Source organism: Rattus rattus, chromosome 1, assembly GCF_011064425.1.
Source record: "Rattus rattus isolate New Zealand chromosome 1, Rrattus_CSIRO_v1, whole genome shotgun sequence".
In the NCBI taxonomy this organism is placed as follows: Eukaryota; Metazoa; Chordata; class Mammalia; order Rodentia; family Muridae; genus Rattus; species Rattus rattus.
In genome coordinates, this window is record NC_046154.1 from 92,478,939 (window position 1) to 92,503,058 (window position 24,120).

The 24,120-nt window shown below is 44.7% G+C and overlaps 1 protein-coding gene across 4 annotated transcripts; it reads right to left on the reverse strand.

Annotated features, from left to right (window-relative positions):
- Positions 1–415: 415 nt before the first annotated feature.
- Positions 416–13,394, reverse strand: Znf483 (zinc finger protein 483). Of its 4 annotated transcripts, XM_032903600.1 has the most exons (7): positions 13,313–13,349; positions 12,724–12,862; positions 10,717–11,245; positions 8,644–8,756; positions 5,800–5,926; positions 5,330–5,440; positions 416–2,318 (listed from the first exon to the last, which is right to left on the reverse strand). In XM_032903600.1, the coding sequence occupies exons 3-7, from the start codon at positions 11,120–11,122 to the stop codon at positions 874–876; spliced, it is 2,202 nt and encodes a 733-aa protein (XP_032759491.1). In that variant the 5' UTR covers positions 11,123–11,245; positions 12,724–12,862; positions 13,313–13,349; the 3' UTR covers positions 416–873. The 4 variants fall into 4 exon arrangements, with proteins under 4 accessions (XP_032759491.1, XP_032759484.1, XP_032759499.1 ...); XM_032903593.1 differs by lacking the exon at positions 12,724–12,862 and having other exon boundaries at positions 13,313–13,394; XM_032903608.1 differs by lacking the exons at positions 12,724–12,862; positions 13,313–13,349 and adding an exon at positions 13,106–13,283.
- Positions 13,395–24,120: the final 10,726 nt, after the last annotated feature.

Consider the following 24,120-nt stretch of genomic DNA (forward strand, 5'->3'; position numbering starts at 1 on the left):
TAAAACAGTCTAAGGCCCCAATCTGATTCAATGTAACATCCCGTGACTTCGTGTCATACAGGATTCTTACAGAGGGCTGTGCTCACTGCAGGGAGATAATCCACTCTAAACAGCTAGTTTTGATTTTTCTCCTAGGACCATTACCGTTAGGACGGCTCAGGAACAAGTTCTCTGGTTTTTCAATCCACTGGGGCAAAACTCAAAAGATGGAGTGATTTGTGCAAATTAGAACAATCTCTGAAAGCGAACCTCATGGAGCTTCCCTGATGTGTTCTGTTCATCACATCCTAGATCCTATTCCAAACATTCTGTGTTCACATTAATCTAGAAGTTCACTAACCTGTACGAAGGCAATTGTCTACCGGATGTGACAATTCCAACGAATTAAACATTCTCAAACTATTTCTGCAGTATCAGATAAGAAGAGAACTGAGAAGTCTTCACCTCTTTAACTCCACTGGTAAAGAAACTTAACCTTCAGAAGGTCCACGTGACTTGTTGAAGGTGACACAGTGGTTGGTTGGCAAACTGGGATGGAACCCAGGTTAAGGAGTCCCGTCATGTTCTTTCCAAGGTACGGCAGTGAAAGGGTGACCAAAGGGAGAATTCCTTAAGGAAAGTGTTTTTCGAACTTACGTTTGTCTTCTCAGAATCATTTCACTTTACACTTTCTCCGCGTCAACGTGACTTTACCAGGTCTAATCGAAACTGACCGCCCTCAAGAAGAGGGATCAATGGGGAAGAAGTCCCGGTTTGGGACCTCACTGAAGGTGAAAAGCTTCTCATCGATGCGGTGGGTCGTTTCCGATTCGAGCTTTTAAATAAGGGCACAATCTGAACTAACCTCCCCTCCACCCTCCCCCGGTCCCAGGATTACCGTGTACATTGATGTCTAAGGTTGGCTGAGCGGCTTTTAAGGGTCTTACCACACTTCTTACACTCGGACTTTACTCTAGTGTGAGTTTTGACATGTTCAATGAGGATCGTGCTGCGGGTAAAGGCCGCGCCACAGTGATTGCATTTGTAGGGCTTCTCTCCAGTGTGGGTTCGGATGTGCAAATTAAGCGACGAGCTCTGCCTGAAAGTTTTCCCACAGTCTTTACACTTGTATGGTTTCGCACCGGTGTGGATTCTCAAATGCCGACTGAGGCGGGAATGCGAGGGGAAACCCTTCTCACAGTGAGGGCATTTGTAGGGTTTTTCTCCCTTATGGAGTCTTTGATGATACATGACGCTGCTAAAGAGGCGAAACGACAACCCGCAGTCCTTACACGAGAACGGTTTCTCTCCGGTGTGGATCTTCTGATGTCGGGTAAGGCAAGAATTCTGCCTAAAGGCTTTCCCACACTCCTTACACTTATAGGGCTTCTCTCCGGTGTGTATCCTCTGATGTTTTGAAAGAGAAGAACTGTGAGTGAAGGATTTCCCACACTCCTTGCACGTATATGGTTTCTCTCCGGTGTGAATTCTCTGGTGCTGACAAAATGATGAGTTGTCGCTGAAAGCTCTCCCACAGTGTTTACACACATAGGGCTTCTCTCCGGTGTGAATTCTCTGATGCTGACTGAAATCACTCTCCTCGGCAAAGCGCTTCCCACACTCGTCACACTTGTAAGACTTCTTTCTCCTGCCAGTTTTGCCCTGTGGCTTGAGGGAGGGGCTAGCTTTGTGAGCATTTCTACATTCAACACACACGGAGCGTTTTGAACCGGACTCCAAGGCTTTCCCGCACTTCTTACACTTACGGGGCTCTTCAGTGTCGGCTTCCTGGTCCTTACTTGAGGTTTCATCTTGAAATAAATTCTTCCTGCATTTTTCACACTGAGAGCTTTCAATACACCCTAGGATTTGAGTAAAGTCTACCCCGCACTTACTACACTTCTCGGTCTTACGCAGCGAACCAATTTTAGGATGTCTCTTACGTTCAGTAGGAGACAAAGGGCGACGTGGGTCCTTCTCACCATCACTGCATTTCCTGGACTTCCCCCCACTGAGCTCTCTGCGGTTCACAAGAGCTGAATGAAAGCTGAAGGGTTTCTTGCCTTCCTTAGACCTCTGAGACATCTTTGTTAAGAGGGCTTTCCGATGTTTGAGCATGGCGGAAATTTGCTTGATATTCTTCCCAGAGGGCGTCTCTCCTGACCCAGCCTCCTTACTCTCATGGCTCTTCCGCCTGCCATGGTCTTTCTCGGGTTTGCCAAGCCGCTTCTGGAATTCTGTCTTCAGGCCATAGCCACCGCCGCTGAAGCAGTACTCTACTGTTTTCTCTAAAGTCAACTCTTCCATAAAAGCATCCAATTCACTTCTAGACTCACTCTCTAAAAGAGATAACAGAGCAAGCATTTCCCATCTGCAACAAAGGAAACTGCTATATTTGGGACGAACGTAGGAACACAGTAATGATTTAAAGAAATATGGCTTAGTTACCAGTTACAGCCGCATAAAACAGACAAGAGAAAAGGTGATATAGGAAAGCAAGATGAACGCAGAGGCTAAGAAAAACTGAGTGGAAGGTGAGGAAAAGCTTGTGCTTTATGTGAGGAAAGCTGCCAGTCTTCAGTCTTCTTACTAATTTCTGTACCAGGTTCAAGCCTACTCATTCTCTCTACTCCCAGACCTTATCTTCATATGCTGCCCAAATGGCTGGTCCCCAGCGAGCACTGTATTTGCACTGTTTAATTAATCCTCACAACAACCAATGAAGTACATCTTGCAATTTATTTTATGGACGTCACAACTGGACAGAGAGGCAGAAGCTTGTCCAAAGTCGTATGTATTGGGAGTGGTAAAAGCCAGATTTAAGATTCTTTTATTTTAATTTTGTATGAGTGTTTTGTCTACATGTATATCTGCGTACTACATGTGTGCAGTGTCCATGGAGGCCAGAAAACTGGAGTTACAGATGGTGGGAACTGCCATGTGGGTGCTAGGAACCCAGGAAGAACAGGTAGCTCCCTTAGCTGCTGAGTCATCTCTCCGGACCCTAAAGCCTTATTTTAATTTGATACCACAGTCCATTCTTTTGATCCCTATATTATACGGCCATTCCCCAAAGCAGATGAATGCATTAAGTTTTACAGAAAATCACTTCACCCACACACACCTCTGATCAGTCTTCAGACATTACCACAGTCTGGCACTACAATCTTGAAGCCATTAGAACCAGGTATCCATTTATTGTTCCACCCTATCACAACACTTGGTAATCCTATTCTTTGGGTCTGAAAACCTGTGACCCAGAATGCAATGCCCCAGCACATTTTAATAAATCTGACAGGATCCAAGGCGCAAAGTCCGATGATCAAAATGGAACTTTCTCCAAAACCATATATTCATTGCATTTTTCTGAGAATTTTGAATTCATTTATTAACTGTATTTTTCATTCTGGTTTCCCCCTTATAGTGTGTGTGTGTGTGTGTGTGTGTGAATGCACAGGCCCATGATCACATGCCCATGTACACATGCCCATTATATATGCATGAGGAGGTCAGAGGAGAATGCTGGGTATCTTTTGACACTCTCCACTTTTTTAAAAATACGGGGTCTTTCACTGAACCAGGAGCTGGCTATTTCAGCTAGTCTAGCTGGCCAATAGTTGCTCGAAGTCTACCCATGTCTGTTCCAAGGCTGGGATTACAGGCACAGAAATCGATGCTCGGCTTTTCCATGGGAGATTCTACCTGGGTCTCCATGCTTGTATAGCACTGAGCATAGCACGAAGACATCTCCCCGGCTCCAACCCTGGTCTTTAATCATAGAGCACAATCATCTTCCTTATTGTTTTAACAGACAGTTATGGCGGCAGCCCATGCCTTTAACCTTGGTGCCTGGAAGACAGAGGCAGGTGGCTCTCTCTGAGTTCAAGGCCAGCCTGGTCTGTAGAGCAAGGGTTATACAGAGAAACCTTGTCTTGAAAAACCAAAAAACCAACCAACCAACCCCAAACCCCCAGAACTTAAAATCCTACTATTTACAAGTTATGTGAACGTTTTCATATAGAATAGAAAAATTAAGATGTATTGTTATTTTTCTTATTTTGAAAAATATTTTTTTAATTAATTTTTATTTCATGTGCATTGGTGTTTGGCCTGCATATATGTCTGTGTGAAGATATCAGATTCTCTGAGACTGGAGTTACAGGCAATTATGAGCTGACATGAGGGTGCTGGAAATTGAACCTGGGTCTTTTAGAAAAGCAGCCGGTGTTCTTAACCACTGAGCCAGCCCAAATTCTGTTATTTTTCTTTTAGATTTCCAGGTTCACTGGTAATTTTTGAAAATGGTATTTTAATCAGTTACATAATAATCTATCCTATATAATTTATTGGTTTCCTTATTGAATGTTTATCAAACTATGTTCCTACAGTTAGGGGTATAGCTTAGTGGTAGAATGTATGTTTAGAATGCATGAGATACTGGACCCAGGTTTTGCTCTCTCTCCCCCCACCCCTCTCTCTGTGTGTGTGTGTGTGTGTGTGTGTGTGTGTGTGTGTGTGTGTGTGTAAAACTTTACAGAATAGATAAGCTTCAATACTCACCTCTGATCAGTGACCTTTAAGCGACTACAGATTCAATTCCTAACAGTGCTGCCACTTTAAATGTATGCTTTTGAGCCACTCTCATTTTCAGTTTTATCAGTTATCTCCTCAAATTGTTTGCTTGTGATTTCTAAATTATGTACTGCTAGCTCATTACTGATGGGTACAAGTTAAATTATTATCACTACTAACTCAACATAAATTATGTTAAGTCCCTTAATAAAAATAGCATTTTAACATGTATAGCACGGCAAAACAATGCAATACCCATTCTGGGGATGAATCTCTAAGCTGCTGCTTGAGCATAATAAAAACAATTGTTTTTTATTTATGCAATTATAGTGGAAACAGCTGAGAGGTTGACTAAAGCAAATGCTTTAGAAAGTAGGTCAGAAAAGGCCAGTTCCAATTTTTTTTAAGGTATGTAACTGCATTTTCATTATGAAAGTGTATATTAAATAATTACAGACCATCTTCAGCTTAAGATCCTTCCTCCCCAACCTCCTTTCCTTCCCCCTCACTCAGATGCACTGCACTCTAACGACGGCAACGCCAACTATGTTTTTCTTCACTTGAAATTTCCCCCGACAAATCTCTGGCTTGGAGATACACGTCTTGGCATCCAACTTTTGGAGGACCCAAACCAACAGTGCCCCCATTAACACGAACACCCCAGGAAGGCGAAGGCTCTTTTCTAACCATCAACTTTATAGTCTAGCGTTAGGCTCTCCCAGCTCGTCAAAGATTTCCCCACTGGCCTGGTCAGCAACAGTTTTCATTTCCTTCTTACCTTTTACCGACTCTCCTGGACTGGGGTCTTTTGAGAGTTCTTTTTCCAGTACCCTTGGCAACTTAACCCACTTCAGATGGGAAATCAAGTCTAATTTGGAAACAGGAGAGCCTGCTCAGAGAAAAGATAGAAAATGATTATTTACACATAGAGCAAAGGTGACCCGATATTCATACTTAGCCTGTTTCTCTGAGAACGAAAAAGACACTGTCAAACATAGAGAAGGAGGAATCCAAGGAGGAAGGACAGGAAGGCATAACACTGAGGATGATGAAGTGAAGCGAAAACTTCCTGAGAAGGGAGTATCACACAGAAAGTACATTTTAGGGTCCATTTTCAGGAATAGTCATGTCAAGTACTGATGCCCGCAGATAGAGTGAAGATAGTCACATGACACTTTTCTTTCAGATAAGAACAGAGGATGAAGAGGCTACCTTCCTAGGTGCTAGACCATGAAGAGATGCCTTTACCCAGAACTTCTAGGCTCCCTAAGTTCTCCAGCAGCACCTCCTTATATAGCTCCCTTTGAGAAGGTTCCAGCAGCTTCCACTCTCCTCTGGTAAAGTCCACAGACACGTCCTCAAATGTTACAGCTTCCTAGAAGATGAAACACAGCATCTGTGAGTGGTACTGGTTCCCAATAGACCTTAAGGATTCAGAGAAGCAGTTAGCGTTTCTCTCTCTCTCTCGTGTGTGTGTGTGTGTGTGTGTGTGTGTGTGAGTTGGAAACTGAACTCAGGGAATGGTAAATACTAGTAAATGCTCTACCATGAAATTACAGACTCACCCTTCTTACTTTTTGCCATTAGGTAGTTCTTACTAAGTTGCTTAAGCAGGTTCTGAACTTGAGTTCCTCCTGCCCCTGCCTCCCAGTAGCTGGGATTGTAGGACCATGTCCAACTAGGCCTGGTACATTTTTTATTTTTTAAAAGAATTTATTATTTTCATATACATGAGTGTTCTGCCCCATACATGTATGTATTCTGCATGTGTGACTTGTGCTTCTAGAGGATAGGGGAGGGCACTGGCTCTGCTGGAATTAGAGTGGAGGATAGTTGTGACCTGTCATGTAGGGGCTGGGAACTGAACTGACGTTCCCTTGCAAGAACAGCCAGTGCTCTTAGCCACTACACCATCTCTCTAGTCCAGCCTTGTGAATTTTTTTTAAAGCTTCAAAGTGAGTTTCAGAGTACATATAACTATTACAAGAAACACAGAACAAATTACTGTATCAAATATTGACTGGATAAGGCTTCTCTAAACTGCTAACACTGATCAAGTTAATCCTAACACATTAATTTCTAAGATTAAAAGGAAAACCAGACAGGAGGGTATGACTGACACTCGCCATCCTCAAATCTGTAGACTCTAAGTTAACTATAGATAACAATTAAATACATAGTAGCAGCTGTTGTAAACTTTAGTCATGATGCCTGTTATTAAGGAGAAAATGTTTCTCCGGTTTCTCTTGTCAGTCCAGGCTAGCCTCAAACTGGCACAGGATCTCCTGCTTTGGTGCTTCTGGTACGGAACTGTAGGTGTGCCCCACCACACCTAGCTGCAGCAATGCTCTCAAATCTGCAGTCAAAGAGAATCCAGTTTGGTCATAGACTCGTGCTTATAAGTATGTCACGGTCACACACAAGTATACTACCTCATTAAAATCACTTTTCCAGTTTTCTTTCTCCTTTGAAACTTGCTTGGAACCCACACTGGCTTCAAACCAGCCATCCTGACTCAGTTTCCTGAGCTCTGAGATTGTACAGGTACACACTCTCATGTATAGCGTAAATTTTCATTTTCAGTCCGATAGAATTTAAAGCATCCTCTGTGTCAGGGAGGCAGGACAGGTGTCTTCGAGAGCTTGGATTAGCATCTTGTCAATGTTAGACCATATAAAAGATACCAGGACCCGAGACTTCGAATGACAGAATTATATTCTCTCATAAGTCCAGAGGTCAGAATAGGAGATCAAGGAGCTGGCAGGTGTGTACTCCTTTGAATCCATATTTTGTCTCTTCCGGCAGCTGCCAGCATCCCTTCACCTTCCCAGATTGTGGTCCAGTACCTTCAATTGCGTCCCTCTCTGTATCACCACCACCATAACTCTGTGTTCAGACTCTCCGTGCTTCTCGGATGACGACACTCAAGGCTTACTCACATAACTCAGAACCAACTCCTCATCTTTTCAGTTCTATTTTATTAGCAATTTTTTTGCTTTTTTTTTTCTTCTTCAAAACAGGGTTTCTCTGTGTAGCCCTTGCTGTCCTGAAACTCATTCTGTAGTCCAGGCTGGCCTCGAACTCAGAGATCCACCTACCTCTGCTTCCCAGTGCTGGGATTAGAGGTGTTTGTCACCACCGCCTGCCCATCTTTCCAATTTTGGTAGCACCAATTCTTCATTTTAAAACCTATAGCTTAACTACACTTGTAGTGAATGATTTTTCTTCCAGCAAATAATATTTACAAGTTCCAGGGACTAGGAAGCAGATATACTCTTAGAACTCATAGTTGTTCTCGTATAAAAGTATTACTTATAACTAATTTTTTCCCACCTAACTGGTAATTATGAGTACTGGAAATACTGCTTCATAACCAGTTGCTTTTCCCAGCTACTGTATGAGTTCTAGTCTTACTCAGTTGAACCCAAGGTCTTCCAAGTAGACAATAACATTGTCTGTAAATAATATGCCACTGTCTCTCACATTCCAACATATCTCATTTCTCTCTTATTTCACTTGGATGACTAGTATGTTCAGGAAATATTGACATTTTTCTTACATTGTGAGCCCTGCTTTTTTTTTTTTTTTCCTTTCTTCTAATCTCCTGAGTCTACCTATGTGGGGGGTGCTCCTTACCATATTAAGAAATTATAGTTCTAAATCCACCTGACTCATTTCTGTCAAGACTAACTTTTGGGATTTAGTAAATGCTTCCTCCCCAAACATTCTGAGGATGGGGGTGGTACATTAAGTATATTGCAGCATGCCTGTGGAGGTCAGAGGTCAACCCACTGGAATCGGGTTCCTCCTTCTACTACATAGACCTGGGGGGCTGAGATCAGACTCACCTGCTGTAGCCTTCGCCCACTCCGCAGCCTCACTGGCCTTAAATGCCTTTGTTTAGCATTAGAACTATGTTACTGTCTGTGAATGCCTTTGTTTAGCACTAGAACTATGTTACTGTCTGTGAATCCAGATCAACAGCAAGTAAATGGTGATCTACAAGTTGGCTTGGTTAATTCTGTATCTATTTGCTCCTCACTAATGTCTCAGTTTCCACTGAAGAATGAAAACCAGTGGAGGAAAACTTACACCTGGCTCAGCACGTGGAGGAGCCGCCACCTCAGCACTTGGAGGAGCTGCCGCCATCGCTTCTTCTCCCAAATCTTCCTCTTTGCAAACATCAGGAGCCTGAGTGTTACAATCTGGGAATGAGAAAAGTCAATCTGGTCTTTCAGCTCCTCTCTTCATACCAAGTCAGCACTTACCACAACAGCTCAAGTTGGATTCGTTTCCTAGAATGGCTCACAGGAAATGTTTATTTGCTTATTTAATATGAAGGAGAGTAGAAAGGATACAACAGCCAGGTAAAAAAGCTGCATAGCTTGGAGCTTCTGAACGTAGCTACGGCCGAGACACACCCAGACAGAAACTCCTTCCACACCCTCTTCATGGATAACCACCCTCCTGGAGTCCCCATATGCCTAGCTTTCTTGAAGACAATTTCACCACGTAGGCATGATTAACGACACCACTGGCATCATCTCTACTTCTAGCCCCTCCCTCTCTGGAGGGGGGAGCTGTGAGTTCTAATCCTACAGCTGCATCGGGAATCAGCCTTCATGGGTGAATATTTATGGACTCAAATATGACCTCATTAAATTCAGGCGTGACTACAACAAGGCAAATGTCTTTCACTTTACCATCTCTTGAGGGTTCTGGAACAGGTTTCAGGAACCAAGGAGGAAAGGACAAATGTGTTAATAAAAAAGCATTTATTGCTCTAGCCACTTGGGACATGACAAGGATTATAGGGGCTGCAGGCCCACGGGGAAATGAAAACCCAATACCTATTTTATAACCGCAGTGTTTTGTGGTTCTCTGGAGCAGGGTAAAGAAATTAGGTTTTCCTTCTCTGTAGGATTCAGAACTGCCACAGAGATCATTTTCTATATTAAAAAAATGTTTCCCCCTTCTCTTTCCTCAAAAGATCTTTTCTGTTCTTGAGTCCACAAAAACTGGATCCCTTCCTTCAATATATCTTTAGCTTTACAATAAAGGGTTTAGAAAATACTTTTAATTTGTAAGATTGACCGAGGTAAACCAGCTTTGCTCAAATATTATTTATAGCTGTTGACTGAACAAAGGCATTATGTTGACCAAAACAAAACAAACCTGGATGTGCCTCCGGGATTGATAGCTGATTCCTACAGATACTAGCTAAAAAGCAAGAAAACTCCAGTGTGAGTTTAGGGGAGCAGAAGAAGGTGGGGTCTGGGTAAACTCACTGAGCTCTTAACGGGTGGGCAGGTGACTGGGTCAAGACCCCAGGAGCCTGAATGCACAGTGACTGAACATCCTCAGATGACAATTCTTTTTCAAGCGAGGGGAAATAATTTTTCAAATCGTACTTTAACCATCTTATAATAAGAACTGTAGGCATTTTTTTTTTATTGACCAGATAGCTGGGGGAAATTATATAAAGAAAGAACTATATAAAGATGTGAGAAAATTAATTTAAGGAACTTGCTCTTCCTCACAGACTGCTGTTAGCACTGGATTCTTCACTGCACAGAGGCAATGAATGGGCAGAATGGATTCTACCACACGCTCTAAGAAGGCTAGGAGGAAGCACCGTTTACTGCCACCAATTTGATCTGTGTTCACACAGATAACCTGCCTACCTGAAACGTGGGCTGCCTGACTCCTCTCTGACCTGTTTATCGCCACAACATGCTCACCTCCCAAAATTAGGGTCTCTAACAAGAGAGCCCCCCCCCACAATGTAGAACTAATCATAAGTAATCTGTAAAACAGAATGTTTCCCTTAAATCAGTGGTTCCCAACTTTCCGAACGCTGCGACCCTTTAATACGGTTGCTATGCTGTGGTGACTCCCAAACATAAAATTATTTTCACTGATGCTTCCTAACGGCAGTTGAACCATATTGTAAAATCTGCTGTGTAGGATATCTGATATGGGACCCCTAAGAGGTCTTGAGAATCACTGCCTTAAATTATCCCTTATTTTTGAATATATAACTATAATTTTTATTTTCAATATTAGCAGTATGGCTTCCTTTGAGAGGTTTACTTCATATCTTAGGGGACTCCTCTCACCCCTCCCCACCCTTCCTCACCCGGACACTCCCCCTGTAACTCTCACCTTCCTTTTCTTCAAGGGTTTGGTTCAAATCTTCTACCAGGGTCACCACCTCCACACTACTCTCAGGATGCTGAGAATTCACCCAAATCCTCATCTCTCCAGGCAAAACCCTCAGGAACTGCTCGAACACTAACAGCTCTAAGATCTGCTCTTTGGTGTGAATGTCTGGTCTCAGCCACTGCTTGCAGAGTTCCCAGAGTTGATTCAGGGTTTTTCTGGGTCCTTCTTCCTGTGAGTAACAAAACCACCTGAACTTCTGCCTGAAAGACTCCAGGTCATCTCTTAACATACTTTCTTGGCCCCTCAGAGTACCCACTCTGGGGACCCTGCTTTGTTCACTCAGAGGCAAAGCTGAAGGGTCTGGGGAGATGCCTGCCATCATGTCTGAGGGCACTAACGCTTGCATTGTATCAGCAGCAGGAATCCAGTCCTCTTTACACTGAGGATCAGTCTGATATGCTAACAGGTGCTATCTGTGCACAGAAAACTACCAAGGGCTCCAGGAATCCAACGTACAGTCTTGAAGGAACTGCCAAGAAGAAACAGAAGACATTAAATGAGCAAAGGGACATTGATTTTTTTTTTAAATCACCCACACAATGAACCTTCCCCCTCCACCTTTACCTATAGACCTAAAGGGTCAGAAAAGCTTCAGTCAAACTATTCTATTAAAAGGAAACTCTTTATGGAATAAAATCTCAAGAGTTAAATGAAGATAGCTAAATATACTCTGTAAGCAGACGGTTATTTCGCACTTAATACTCCTCACAAACAAATGGAAGCTCTCTCTGGTTCATCCAGGCGCAAAACTATTAAACAGGTCCTGTCTTCTCTTCAACGAACACACATTTCCTACCGGTCACTCAACTCTAACATCCTATTTCACATTTTACTACCAAATTTCTCCTCCCTACTCTTACTTTCCATATAATAAATAACCAAGGTAGACTTTCTCTATCTTAAAATTTATTGTATGTGCATGTTTTGCCTGCCTGTATGTATGTCTGTGTACCACAAGTGTGCCTGGTGTCCATGGAGGTCAGAGGGCAGCATTAGATCCCTGGAGCTGAAGTTATAGACAGTCGTGAGCTGCCATGTGTGTGCTGGGAATTGAACCTGGGTCCTCTGTACTCTTAACCTTTGGAGCTTCTCTCTTAAGTTCAGTTGTCTTCAATCCACTCTTGAGCTGCAGCTGAAGGATTTCTCCCAATACACCAAAGCTAATCCTGCCATTTCCCTGCTTGGAAGCCCTTACTGGGTCCACCAAGACCAAGATCAAAGCTGAGGGCACACAGAACAATCTTAGGATTTGCCTAGAAACCTCACAGACTGACCCTGCAGCTATAGAAAAACACCCCACAAAACCCTCCTTAAAGTTTACACCAGAGAGATCCTTGCCCCCTCATCACTTGGAATGCTGCCTTCCTATTTGTAACAATCCTGTACTCATTCTTCAAAACAGGGCTCCTGGCGCTCTAGCAGAGGAACCAGCCTTTATTCTATTCCTGTCACAGCAGCCCACAACCATCTGTAACTCCAGTTTCACTCTTCTTTCAAATACACAGTGCAGATATGCATGCAGGCAAAACACTCATAAACACAAGGTAAAATCAGGGCCGGATACTGCTCAGTGATAGAACACTATCCACTAGCATGTGGAGGTTGTGGTTTCAACCCTCATTAACACCCACCACCACCACCACGGGTTGGGGGTGACCCCACAAAAAAAAAATATTAAAACCAAAAGCTCCGATTCTTCTCAGTTGACATGCCGCGTCACCATGTGAAATTCCCTTTAATCTCTAAATGGTGTTTGGCACACCGCCTGGCCTATGCTGCACCCGTGCATTCATTCCGTAAAAGACTGGGATCTACAAAGATGGGAATGGGCACTGTGGGGACAGGCGTGTACAGAGATCTCTTTCATCTCGGAAATAGGACCCGAGATGTACCACCATTCGGTACATTCGGCCTCTTATTGCAATTAGCATAGCGTTAACCACCCACCTCAGGACCCGACATGTCACAGGCGAGATGTCATTTATTTCTTTGCTAACCATCAGGCGCCCACCATGTCACCTGCACCCCTTTGGGTACCTGGGACTCCGCAGTGACTGAGACATGCGCAGCTGCTTCCATAGAGGCTCTGTGAAAATGTGACGCAGATAAAGGTTCTCAACGCGAAGGAGAAAAACAGCGGCAATTTGCCCCACAGGTGTCAGCTGGCAAAGCCTGGAGGCCTCCAGCTCTTTAGGAACGCGGAGGAAGAACGATCCAGGTTGCTGACAGATACAGCCAGGGATGCTGCTTAACATCTAATGAAAGGGACACACACATACACACGTACGCACGCGAGCAAACACACAAGGAATTATCCGGCTCAAAATACCAAAGGTGGCGAAGTTTTCAAGACCTGAAAACTGGGAGGAATGGAAGGATGGGAGGACGCGGTGCTGCTGAAGTGCACGCCCACGCAGCAGCATCTGCAGCGCAGCGCCTGGTCCGTGGGATGCTCTGGGTCCCAATCCGCCCAAGACGTGCGCTCCGGGCCCGCAACCCGCGCAGCTCCAAAACTAACGTCATAAACCACCAATACCTGCACCAACATCCGCAGCCAGCTGCACCGCAAGAAGCGTTCAGAACCCTGTCCCGCAGCAGCTGCGCGCGCAAGACTTCGGAAGCCTCTGCGCCTGCGCAAAGGCTATGAACTACGATTCCCGGGGTCCGCTGGCCTCGATTTCAGAAACTCCAAGTGCTTTCCATAGGCTCTTATCTGGCCTGTTGCGCATGGTCACTGAGAAGCGGCTGGGGGTGGGTGGGGGTGGGGGTGGGGGCTCCGCTGCTAAATTATTGCTGCGCCAGAGGCTTAGAGGCCTAGAACCGGCTTAGGTTTTTTAGATCTATGCAGCCCTATTTCCACAGTAACCTTAAATATTACTCAGCTTCTCCCATTACCGCTGTTCACTAGAATTCAAAGTGGAAAAAAAAATCCACTGAGAAAGCATTTAACGATGCTTTTAGTGCAAACCATAAGTAACGCAGCAAATACACTATACAAATGTCATCCTTTGGAGTCCACACATGCCACCATGGTTGGAGGCCAAGCACCCTACACAAAACTTTGTTTGCACTGTTGCATAGCTTCTTGGGTTCCCCCGTCCATCATGTACACCATGTCTAGGTAGATTATGTCCCTCCCAAGGAAGGACTGCTCAAAAGTCTAGTATCTTAGTTACTTGTTCTCCTACTGTGATAAAATACCCTGACAAAAGCAAATTAAGGAGAAAAGCGATTTATTTCAGATCGCGGTTCAAGGAATGGTCCTCAGGGCTGGGAAGTCAAGGCTGCAAGAGCCTGAAGCAGCTGGTCACGTGGCATTCACAACCCGGAAGCACCGGACTGTTTAATGTTCAGGTCTCTTTCTCTGTTTATACAATCTAGAATTTCCTGCCCAGGTAATGGTGTCACCCACAGCGGGCAGTCAAGGTAATCCCACATAGGCATGCCCAAAGGCTGGTCTCCCAAGTGATTCTAGAGGTGGTTTAACTGATAATGGAAGACAGAGCCATGGCATCACAGTATCAAGAGATGATAGTAGGATGTGGAGGTGTACTGCAGCCATTGATGGGCAGGAAAATAACTCAAGTGAGGCAGATCATAGTTAGTAGAGATGACCACACCAGCAGCATCTATCTGTCTATTCTAGATGTTCTTCCTACAAGTAGCCTGTTGATGGAACTCCTCTGAGGGCAGTTCCTAGTTTTTTGAAACTAGGGTGACTTCTCTTAGCTCATAAAGACCAGAAATGGGCAGAGGGTACAGTTTAACCATACTGCAGCTGCCAAGGAGTGTGAAGTATGGTCCTGGGTTTGGTTTGGATAAAGGGTGACCTGTCCATTTGAATGTTTAAAAGCAGGATCCATCCATACAACCCACATTTCTTTGTTTCGTTTTTTTGTTTTGTTTGTTTTTAACTTATAACAAAGTAGAGTTGTTGTTATTGTCTCCATAGCCTGGGTTGCACATTCTCCTAACTAAAACAGATAGTATTTACTCTCTATAGATGGCTTCTTTCATTCAATATTATGCCTTTGAGATTTGTCAACATTGTTGCTTATGGTTAAAAACTAGTTGATTTCATTGCTGCTTGGCATTACCCTGTGACTTTTATTTACACTAGTTTCCTGTTTACAGGGCTCAGAATGCAGCGTCTGTTTTGCTACATGGATAGGGAAGGAAGTACATATGTGTGCTTATGTGTGTCTTTGTAAAGGGCTGGCTGGTTTTCTGAAACCCTTCTAGAACAGTGGTCCCCAGCCTGTGGGTTGAGACCCTCTTGGGGTTGAACAACCATTTCACAGAGTTTGCCTAAAACCACCAGAAAACACAGATATTTATATTACTATTCATAACAGTAACAAAATCACTGTTATAAAGTAGCAATGAGAATGAGTTTATGGTTGTGGGTCACACCACAGCATGAGGAACTGTACTAAAGGGTGGAAGCATTAGGAAGGTTGAGAACCACTGACTGCTCTAGAATCAACCTGAAACTGAAAAGCCAAGGACCTGCCTACTCCTCCCACCTGTGTTACAGAAAAGAAGATGTGCCAGGAATCGTTCATGAACCTCAAAAGACCACCAAGGAGCCGTCTCTGATGTAATAGCGTTAGGGTCTCTTTATTACAAGCCCAGGCTTGGGTTCTCCTCCAACATAACCCTGACACAGCAGGACAGGAAGGGAAGGTGGAGCAGCCTTGAACCCTCAGCAGGACAAGTTTTTGTAGGAAAATAGGAGCAAGCGAAGGGGTGACGGAGGGGGTGTCCTGTCTGGCAAGTATCTAATAGAATGACTATAAGCCGACAGGTGGGTGCTCTGAAGCAAGACAACCACAAAGGGTCTGAAAGTACATCTGAAACAATCAGACTAATCTTTGACTCGCTGTTGTTAGGCAGTAACTAGGGAGTAACTCTGGCCAAGGACAAGCTGTTGGGTCCTTCCTGGTACATGGGTGCAACTTGGGTTCAGCTGTGGGTCAAGTTCTCAGGCCGTTTTTCTTTTCTTTAAGATGAAGGCTGGTTCCAAGATGGAGTAGTTTTGACTTCTCAAAGACAGTGCAGACAGAGGCATGCCCAGGGTCACTTAGACAGCAGCAGAGTGGCAGCCAATCAGCTTTTGTGCAGGAAAAACAAGCCTTTGGGGAGAGGAATCTTTCTCCATCTTTAGCAGGAAAAAGACAACAAGACTGGATTCTAGTCAATAGTATTGGACAGGTGGGTTTTGTTTGTTGGCTTGCTTTCCCCCCCACCCCCCGGAGCTGAGGACCGAACCCAGGGCCTTGCGCTTGCTAGGCAAGTGCTCTACCACTGAGCTAAATCCCCAACCCCTGCTTTTTTTTTTTTTTTTTTTAATCTTGTTTATTTTCATTTTATGTGTGTGGGTGTTTTGCTTGCAACTATGTTTATGTACCATATGCATTCTTGATGCCTTTGAAGGCAGGCCAGAAAAGGGTGTGTGATCTCCTGAGACTCGAGTTGCAGATGGTGGTGAGCTGACAGGTAGGAGCTAGGAACGGACCCAGGTCTTTTGCAAGAACAACTAATGCACTTCACAACTGAGCCATCTCTCCAGCCTCTGCTTGCTTTTGTAGTCCATGCTAGCTTTTAATATGCTATATAGCCGAGGATGATGATCACGAACTCCTGATCCTCACGCCTCTACCTCCTGAGTGCTAAAAGCGCAGGCATGTGCCACACTGTGCTGGTTTTATGGGATGCTGGGGCTTGAATCCACAGCTTCTTTTGTGCTACCTAATGAACTACCTCCCTAGCTCTGCAGCAGTTGTTGTAAAACTAGTGGAACACAGTGGTGCACATCTGTAATTCTAGCACTCAGGCTAAGGCAGAAGGATCGCATGTTTGAAGCTAGCTTGGGAAACATAGTGAGACCCTATCTCAAGACAAAACAAAACTTCAGCTGTTGCTATTGTTTGCTCCGGATGCTGTGTAATGGAGTAGAGGGGCACTCCTGAATGACACCTTGACGTAGCTTATCTTAGGCTGCCTCTTAGGTATCTCCTTAGGACTTGGAGGGTTCATGGTATCCAGTCTGTGGGCCCCGAGCTTGGAAGGTGCATCTCCTCCAATGACACAAGTCCTCATCCCTCTGGCTTTGCTGGCACTCTGAGGATCTTAGTGCCAGCAGGAGGCCATGCTTCCCTCTCCAGGATAAAGGGAGAATTTCCCTCCCTGGCTGTGCAAAGCCTTAAAGGGTGACAAGTTCTGGAAACAAACAGCCAACAAGCCAGATGTAAGCAGAGCTGAGTGGTCACTGGGGAGAGGGGAGAGGAAGGTGCAGAGCAAGATGAATCTTACCAGTGCAGATTCTGGGAGAAGTATACACGGAGGGATTAACCCTCGGTGCCCGGAGGCCAGGCTAACTTACTCAGGACAGAAGGAAGGGAGGCACAGGAGCACTGGCAAGGAAATAGGTAATGGAGGGCTTCTGAGGGACTCCCCACTGAGACCACACAGCAGAGGGGAGGTGGGAAAGGGGGCCTAACGCTTGTTAAGAGGCCGGGTTGTGATAGTTGCTGGGAAGAGGATGGCTGATCAGAAATGCATAGATTTTTCTCACACTGTTAAGGGCCCATTTAAGATTAGAAATCACCCATTCATGTCTCATGAATGATTTTTCTCATGGTACATAAAGGGGCCTTGTAGTAGGACAGAGCAGAAGGGCAGTGGGATGGGATTTTGTGAGTGAGTTTGACAGGAGGATGGGGAGGTGGGGGGCAAGTATTCGAGTCTATTTTATTTAAATGAAGTTTAGATAAGGGAGAGGAAAAAAGGATTTAAAAAGGAGAAAGGGCATGGAGGTGGAGTTGGAAGTTTAATCTAGGCACTTGGGAGGCAGAGGCAGGCAGATCTCCACAAGTTTGAGGCCAGCTTGATCTACAAAGTGAGTTATAGGACAGTCAAGTCCACACAGAGAAACTTGATCTCTAAAAACCAATAAGAAGGAGGAGGAGGAGGAAGAGGAGAAAGAGGAGGAAGAGGAGAAAGAGGAGGAAGAGGAAGAAGAGGAGGAGAAGGAGAGGAGACAGAGAGGAGAAGAAGGAGGAGAAGGAGGAGGAGGAGAAAAAAGAGGAAGAGGAAGGGAGGAGGAGAGGGAGAAGAAGAAGAAGAAGAAGAAGAAGAAGAAGAAGAAGAAGAAGAAGAAGAAGAAGAAGAAGAAGAAGAAGAAGAAGAAGAAGAAGAAGGTGGTGTGATGGTGGTAAGGGGGAAGGGGAGGGAAAATAAAATCTTAATTCAAAGGATTTACTCATTACTATACAGCCCAGTGGACTCACTCCTAGGTATTTAGTCAGGAGAAATATAAATATCTAGCTGCAAAAAGAAATTGGCAAAGTTTGAGTATGCTTTGCTAATGACTGCCAAATGCTGAGGACAAGGCAAATGCTAGGACCAGGGTACAGTCTTCCACTCTCAAAGACTGATGGCTGTGTGCACGGTGCACCCAATGTGCCATGGCTCGTGTGATCAGAGGACCATTTGGAGGAGTCAGTTCTCTCCTTGAACCCTGTGGTTCCATGGATGTAACTTAGGTCCCCAGTCTTGGCGACCAGTGCCTTTACCCACTAAGCCATCTCACTACTCCCTATATTTGACTTTTCATCACTGTGACAAAATACCAGCAGGGGGAAAAAGGAGGAGGAACAACTTATTTCTGGTCATGGTTTCAGATATTTTAGTCCATGGTCAGCCGGCTCTGTTGCTTTAGGCCAACTTGTCTCCACCTTCCAATGATGTCACTCTACAAATCCATTATGGGATTAATCCACTGACAAGGTCAGAGTCCTCAGGAGCCAAACACTTCTCCAGAGAGCCATGTGAGTCTTTGGAGGATACTTCATCACCAACCCAGACGGAGGAACTCTCATATTCATGAGATACCGCTCAGCAGTAAAAAGGACTAGATTACTGATGAAGGCAAATATGACCGCACCCCAAAGGCGGCATGTAAGGTCACAGAGCCAGACACAAGAGGTAGGCCCAATGGTTCCATTACTATCTAAGCATTAACCAGGCCCAACCCTGCTCAGCTTCTGAGATCAGACGAGATCAAGCACACTTAGGGTGGTATAGCTATAGACACGATTCTATTTCTAAAAAGACAGATGAAGAGGCAGAAATCAGAGTGGATGGCAGGGCCTGACAGAGACAGGAAGTGCTGCGGCAGTGAAAGTCTTTACACAGGGGACCAATGTTATGTCCTGAGGGTGGTGGTGAGTGTGTGATACATAGTGTGTTTGTTAACTAGTCATATACATATAAGAGATGTGGATTTTGTTTTAGCTGAGCTCTACCTCAGTGGAAATGAAAACAGGCTACGGTTTGATTGTGGTCTGTGCTCCAAAGGTTCTTTGTCTGCACATTTGGTCCTCGGTGTTGGTGTAGCAGTGGTAAGACCTTTATAAGGTGGGGCCCAGTGGGAAGGTGGGTATCTCATTTAGTTAAACACATAATTGTGGATATCACCCCAGAAGGCATTAGCTTGTCTGTGGATTGCATGAGTTCCCCAAAGAGTGAATGGTTACAGTTATACATCAATGGTATAACTTGGTGTCTCAGAGGCCAACCAGACGTGCATGCCTGATCTTGGACTTCCATCCTGTCAGCAGAATAAATTTCTTTTTTTTTTCTTTTTTTTTTTTTTTAATTTTAAGTATCTAGTTCCAGGTACTTTATTACAGCAACAAAAAAAAGAAGGCAGGCAGTGATGCTGCACACCTTTAATCCCAGACGCAGGTGGATCTCTGAGTTTGAGTCCAGCCTGGTCTACAGGGAGAGTTGCAGAACAGGCAAGGCTACACAGAGAAACCCTGTCCTGAAAAATCAAAACAAATACACATATTTTCATACAAAGTCTTCCATGGAACTATTCACAGTCGCTTACTGTAGTGATAGAAAACTAACTCCCTCTGAGGTGCAGGTACGGGAGAATGGATGAACAATTGCTATACATATGTATGTTCAAGGCCAGACTGAGGGACATAGCAAGACTCTGTCTCAAAGAAAGAAATGAACAGAAAAGGCAGGGCCTAGGGCTAGAATATATGCTTAGGAAGCATGAAAGTCCCAGATTCAAGCCTGAACATACGCACACACACAGTAAAACACAAATAAGTCATACTTAAACATATTATCTTCTGTCACTTGTTAAACATTAGAGAAAGTATAGACTGAGGCTGCAAATCAGTGACTGAGCTCATGCTTAGCATGTGTGAGGCTCTGGGCCACATCCCCTGTAAACTGTGATTTAAGCATATGTCTATCTGTTCCCTGTGCTAGGAACAATGATTGACACGAAGATCTATTAAGTTCATTAACAAGCTGTGAGCATAAGCTGGGCAGGTTCTGAGCTATTCTAACTCTCTCAGGCTGCTAATACCCAGACAAATGCCCTGTTATTTGACAATCTGGTCTCACCCTGGCTCGCTCTGGTCCATGTGTGTCCTCAAGTCTGCTCTCTCTTCACGACCTCATGGCGAATTCTCCTGGGCTCTCTGTATAGTCTCTCTGTTTTCTTCCCTGGTGTTTCTTCTCTTACTTCTCTCCCCTGGGACCTCTGGTTGGGATCGGAAGTCCAGTCTCCTATTTCCTCTGCCCATCCACAGACTGTTCAGCTCTTTATTAACCAATCAGAGATAACTGGGGAGCATTCTTTACACGATATTGATACAGGAGATGGCTCAGTGATCATGCCAATGTTAGCATCTGTCTGCAAACAGGTCTCTGGGCACTGAAATGGAAACTTAAGGGTTCTTTGTAAAGTTGTTTGGATAGTGCTTTGCTGGGACAAACACATGAAGGAATGTTTCATTAAAGTGGACACAGGTATGAAAGGCTAAGACTGATTCAGGAAGGAACGTTTCATTGACGCAGACATCAGAGAGAGGATGTTCTGCTAAAGCAAGTGCATGATGAAGGGTTCTTTGCTAACAAGGTTCTTTGCTTACATTTTCGTAGTTGAGTTGCGTTTGTCAGGACTCTGCAGACCCGGGCTGATTGGATGCATGTGCTGAGGCAAAGCATGTGGAAGATGAATGATGTCTGGAGGGTATATAGGACTCCACAGAGTGACGGAGACAGAGCTTGGCTTGCTGGTACAGCTAGCTGTGCAATGCTTGCTTGTGGGGCTCTTGTCGTTGCTGATCTTTGCTTCCCTGAGAGAGGCATAGCCAAGAACTTCTCCTGGTGTCCCTCCTGGTTCTTCCCGATGACTTGAGCTGAGGCCTGGCTTTCTGCTAGGTGTCGCCACTGTTGCTCACCCAACTCTACCAAACTCGACTGCTGGTGTGTCCGTGAAATGTTTGGGAGTGGATCGAGCTGCCACTGCCTGCTAAGCTGTGAACTGCCGATTTCCAGACAACACAGATGGGAGTTGCTCCAAAGAACCTTTCTAAACAGGGCCACTTCTTTTCCACTATCTCTGGTGGGAGGTAGGCTATAAGGGAGGTTAAAGTGATTAAGAACCCTCATTAAAAATAAGGTTAGAGGAGACTGGAGAGATGGCTCAGTGGTTAAGAGCACTGACTGCTCTTCCTGAGGTCATGAGTTTAAATCCTGGCAACCACATGTTGGCTCATGACCATCTGTGAGATCCGACACACTCTTCTGGTGTGTCTGAAGACAGTGACAGTGTACTTGTCATATATAAAATGAATAAATACAATAATTTAAAAAATAAGGTTAGAAAAAAAATTAAAGTTACAGGGCATAGAAACCAGCAACTGAATATACACTACACAAGACCAACCGTCAACAATCCCCATTACCAAAACAAACAAATATATTCTGCAGAAAGTGCAATTTAATTGGTAGTGGCAGAAAGCAGATCAGCTACCAACCTGTGAGACAGGCGACAGGGTGAGAGAAAAGGGCATGAGGACACTTTTACAGATGACGGGCAAGTTCATTACACCATTGTGGGCAGTTTTCTAGCTATGTTCATGTCAAAACTCTTAAGACATGTGCTTTATTGTTCTTCGATTGGACAATAGGTCAGCTTTAATACTTGATAACTCCATGAATGTGGGGCTAGGGAGTGAATGTAACTAAGTGAGCATTGGAATAGTAGGCTGATAACTGGCACGAAAGACGGGAAGGCTTGAGCAGTAGAAGAGTCTACTTCACGAGTAGAAGACCAAGTGTAGGGTACATCATTGGGAAAAAGTCTCCAAAGTGGAGTGGAAATGGAAGGCCAGAGAATGGGAGAGCCCCACCAATGATATCAGACATCAAAATGCTTACTCAGAACTTAGAATAAAGAAGAAATATGAGGCCAAGTTGAACACTGATTTGCAAGCAGCACTGAGGAGCAGGGATGTTAGGTCGACCACCTGTCCAAGTGCAGCGAGATGTGAGAGGTTTAGTTGTTCATACTGGAGAGGACTGCACTCTGAGGAACATTAGCAGATAAGGTAAGGCGTGAAGAGAAAATATAGACAATTTAAATTGGACAGCTTATCTGAACAAGAACAGAAGAGGTCCAGAGGGTGGCACAGTGTGAGGAGATTGTATTTACAAACGGAACCTCGTCTGAAGAATGGGTACCTATGACTGGTTGATGCTTGGCTGCTCTGATTGGCGAAGACTCGGCTGTTCGTTGAACAAGTATGCTCTCAGTTAGATTTTCAGTTTATATACTAAGGTATGTGTCTTGGTTTGGGTTTCCATTGCTGTGAAGAGACAATATGAAGGCAGCCCTTGTAAAGGAGCTTTTAATTGAGGCTGGCTCACAGTTTCAGAGGTTCAATCCATTATCATCATGGTGAGAAGCATGGCATCATGTGGGCTGACTTGGTGCTGGAGGAGCTGTGAGTTCTACATCTTGATCCAAAGGCAGCCATAAAGAGATTCTCTTCTGGGCTGGAGAGATGGCTCAGTGGTTAAGAGCACTGACTGTTCTTCTAGAGGTCCTGAGTTCAAATCCCAGGAACCACATGATGGCTCACAACCATCTATAATGAGATCTGGTGCCCTCTTCTGGTGTTCCTGAAGACAGCTACAGTGTACTTATAAATAAAAATGAGTAAATAAAATTTTATTAAAAAAAAAAAAAAGAGATTCTCTTCTGCACTGAGCAGCACCTCAGCACAGGAGCCTCAAAATCCACTCCCACAGTGACACACTTTCTCCAACAAGGCCACACCTCCTTTCACAAGGCCACACCTCCTTTCACAAGACCACACCTCCTCCAACAAGACCACACCCCTTCCACAAGGCCACACCTCCTTCAACAAGGCCACACCTCCTAACAGTGTCACTTCTCATGGGCCAAGCATATACAAACCATCACAATATGGTTCCTTGCATAGAACCCTAAGACAGAGTAGCAGTAGATGAATGTGGTATTGTAGTAGGTTCCATGAAGTCATTGAGAATGGAGAAACTATTACACATGTTCCAGAGACCTCAGCAGAGAGTGTGTGAATGCCAGTGGGGATGAGGTTGGGTCAACCCAGGAACGAGGCACAAGAACATGGAGTGTGTAGTCCAGGAACTTCCATTATTATTCTTAGACTACTAGACTTCCTTTCGGTGGTGGTAGAAGGGTTGGTGTTGAGGACTGCAAGGTAGTCTTCGTTTGGGATAAATTCAAGCAGATATTACCTTCCTCAGTCTGGATGTATCAGTAGCATGACTAACTATCAGTAGAGAGCCTAACTAACACGTCTGAGGTCTGGAGTTCCAGGTATTCAATGCCGTTTCCTATTTGTTTGTTTTGAAGAGTTAAATTTCAAAAAAGTTAGTCTCAAACAAAGTCCAGACATGCCTGAGAGAATTTGAGATAGGGCTCACTGGCCCGACTATCAGCTCCCAGGGACACTGGCCATCTGGAGTCACCCCCTTCCCTTCCTTCACTCCCTGAGGATGGGTCACCTCCTGCTGCAGTGAGATGAGTTGCCCTGCCCACATTGCTGAGATGCTAGATTACACGTATGCTTTGTTGATGTAACTCCATGCCAATAGTAACTGTGCACCCTTTGTATTAGCCAATCATGTGTAACCGCGCGAAATCCCTGGTTTTCCCTATATAAGCTCCTGCCTAGAGAGGCTCGGGGCTGGACTCAATCTCCTGTGTGGGATATGTGTCAGCCCGAGATCTCGTAAATAAAACTGCCTCTTGCTGATTACATCAAGACCGGCTACACGTGTTTCCTGGGGGTACCCCAACCCGTGACTGGAGCGAGAGTCTCCCCAGGTTTGGGGGTCTTTCATTGGGGGCTCGTCCGGGATAGGAGCGTGACCCCCGGAGACTCGAATGCCTCTTGGAGGTACGTTGGTGTGAGTGTTGAAAGCGGCCGCTGTGTGTGTGTGTGTGTGTGTGTGTGTGTG

Bases quoted from the DNA above. Each gene is read 5' to 3' on its own strand.
- Znf483 (XM_032903593.1), bottom strand. From the start codon at position 11,122: ATGCAAGCGTTAGTGCCCTCAGACATGATGGCAGGCATCTCCCCAGAC. The intron at 8,757-10,716 runs GTGAGAGTTACA...TCTCATTCCCAG, and splicing joins AACCCTTGAAGAAAAGGAAG to ATTGTAACACTCAGGCTCCT. The intron at 2,319-5,329 runs GTAAGAAGGAAA...TATCTCTTTTAG, and splicing joins TCCAGGAGAGTCGGTAAAAG to AGAGTGAGTCTAGAAGTGAA.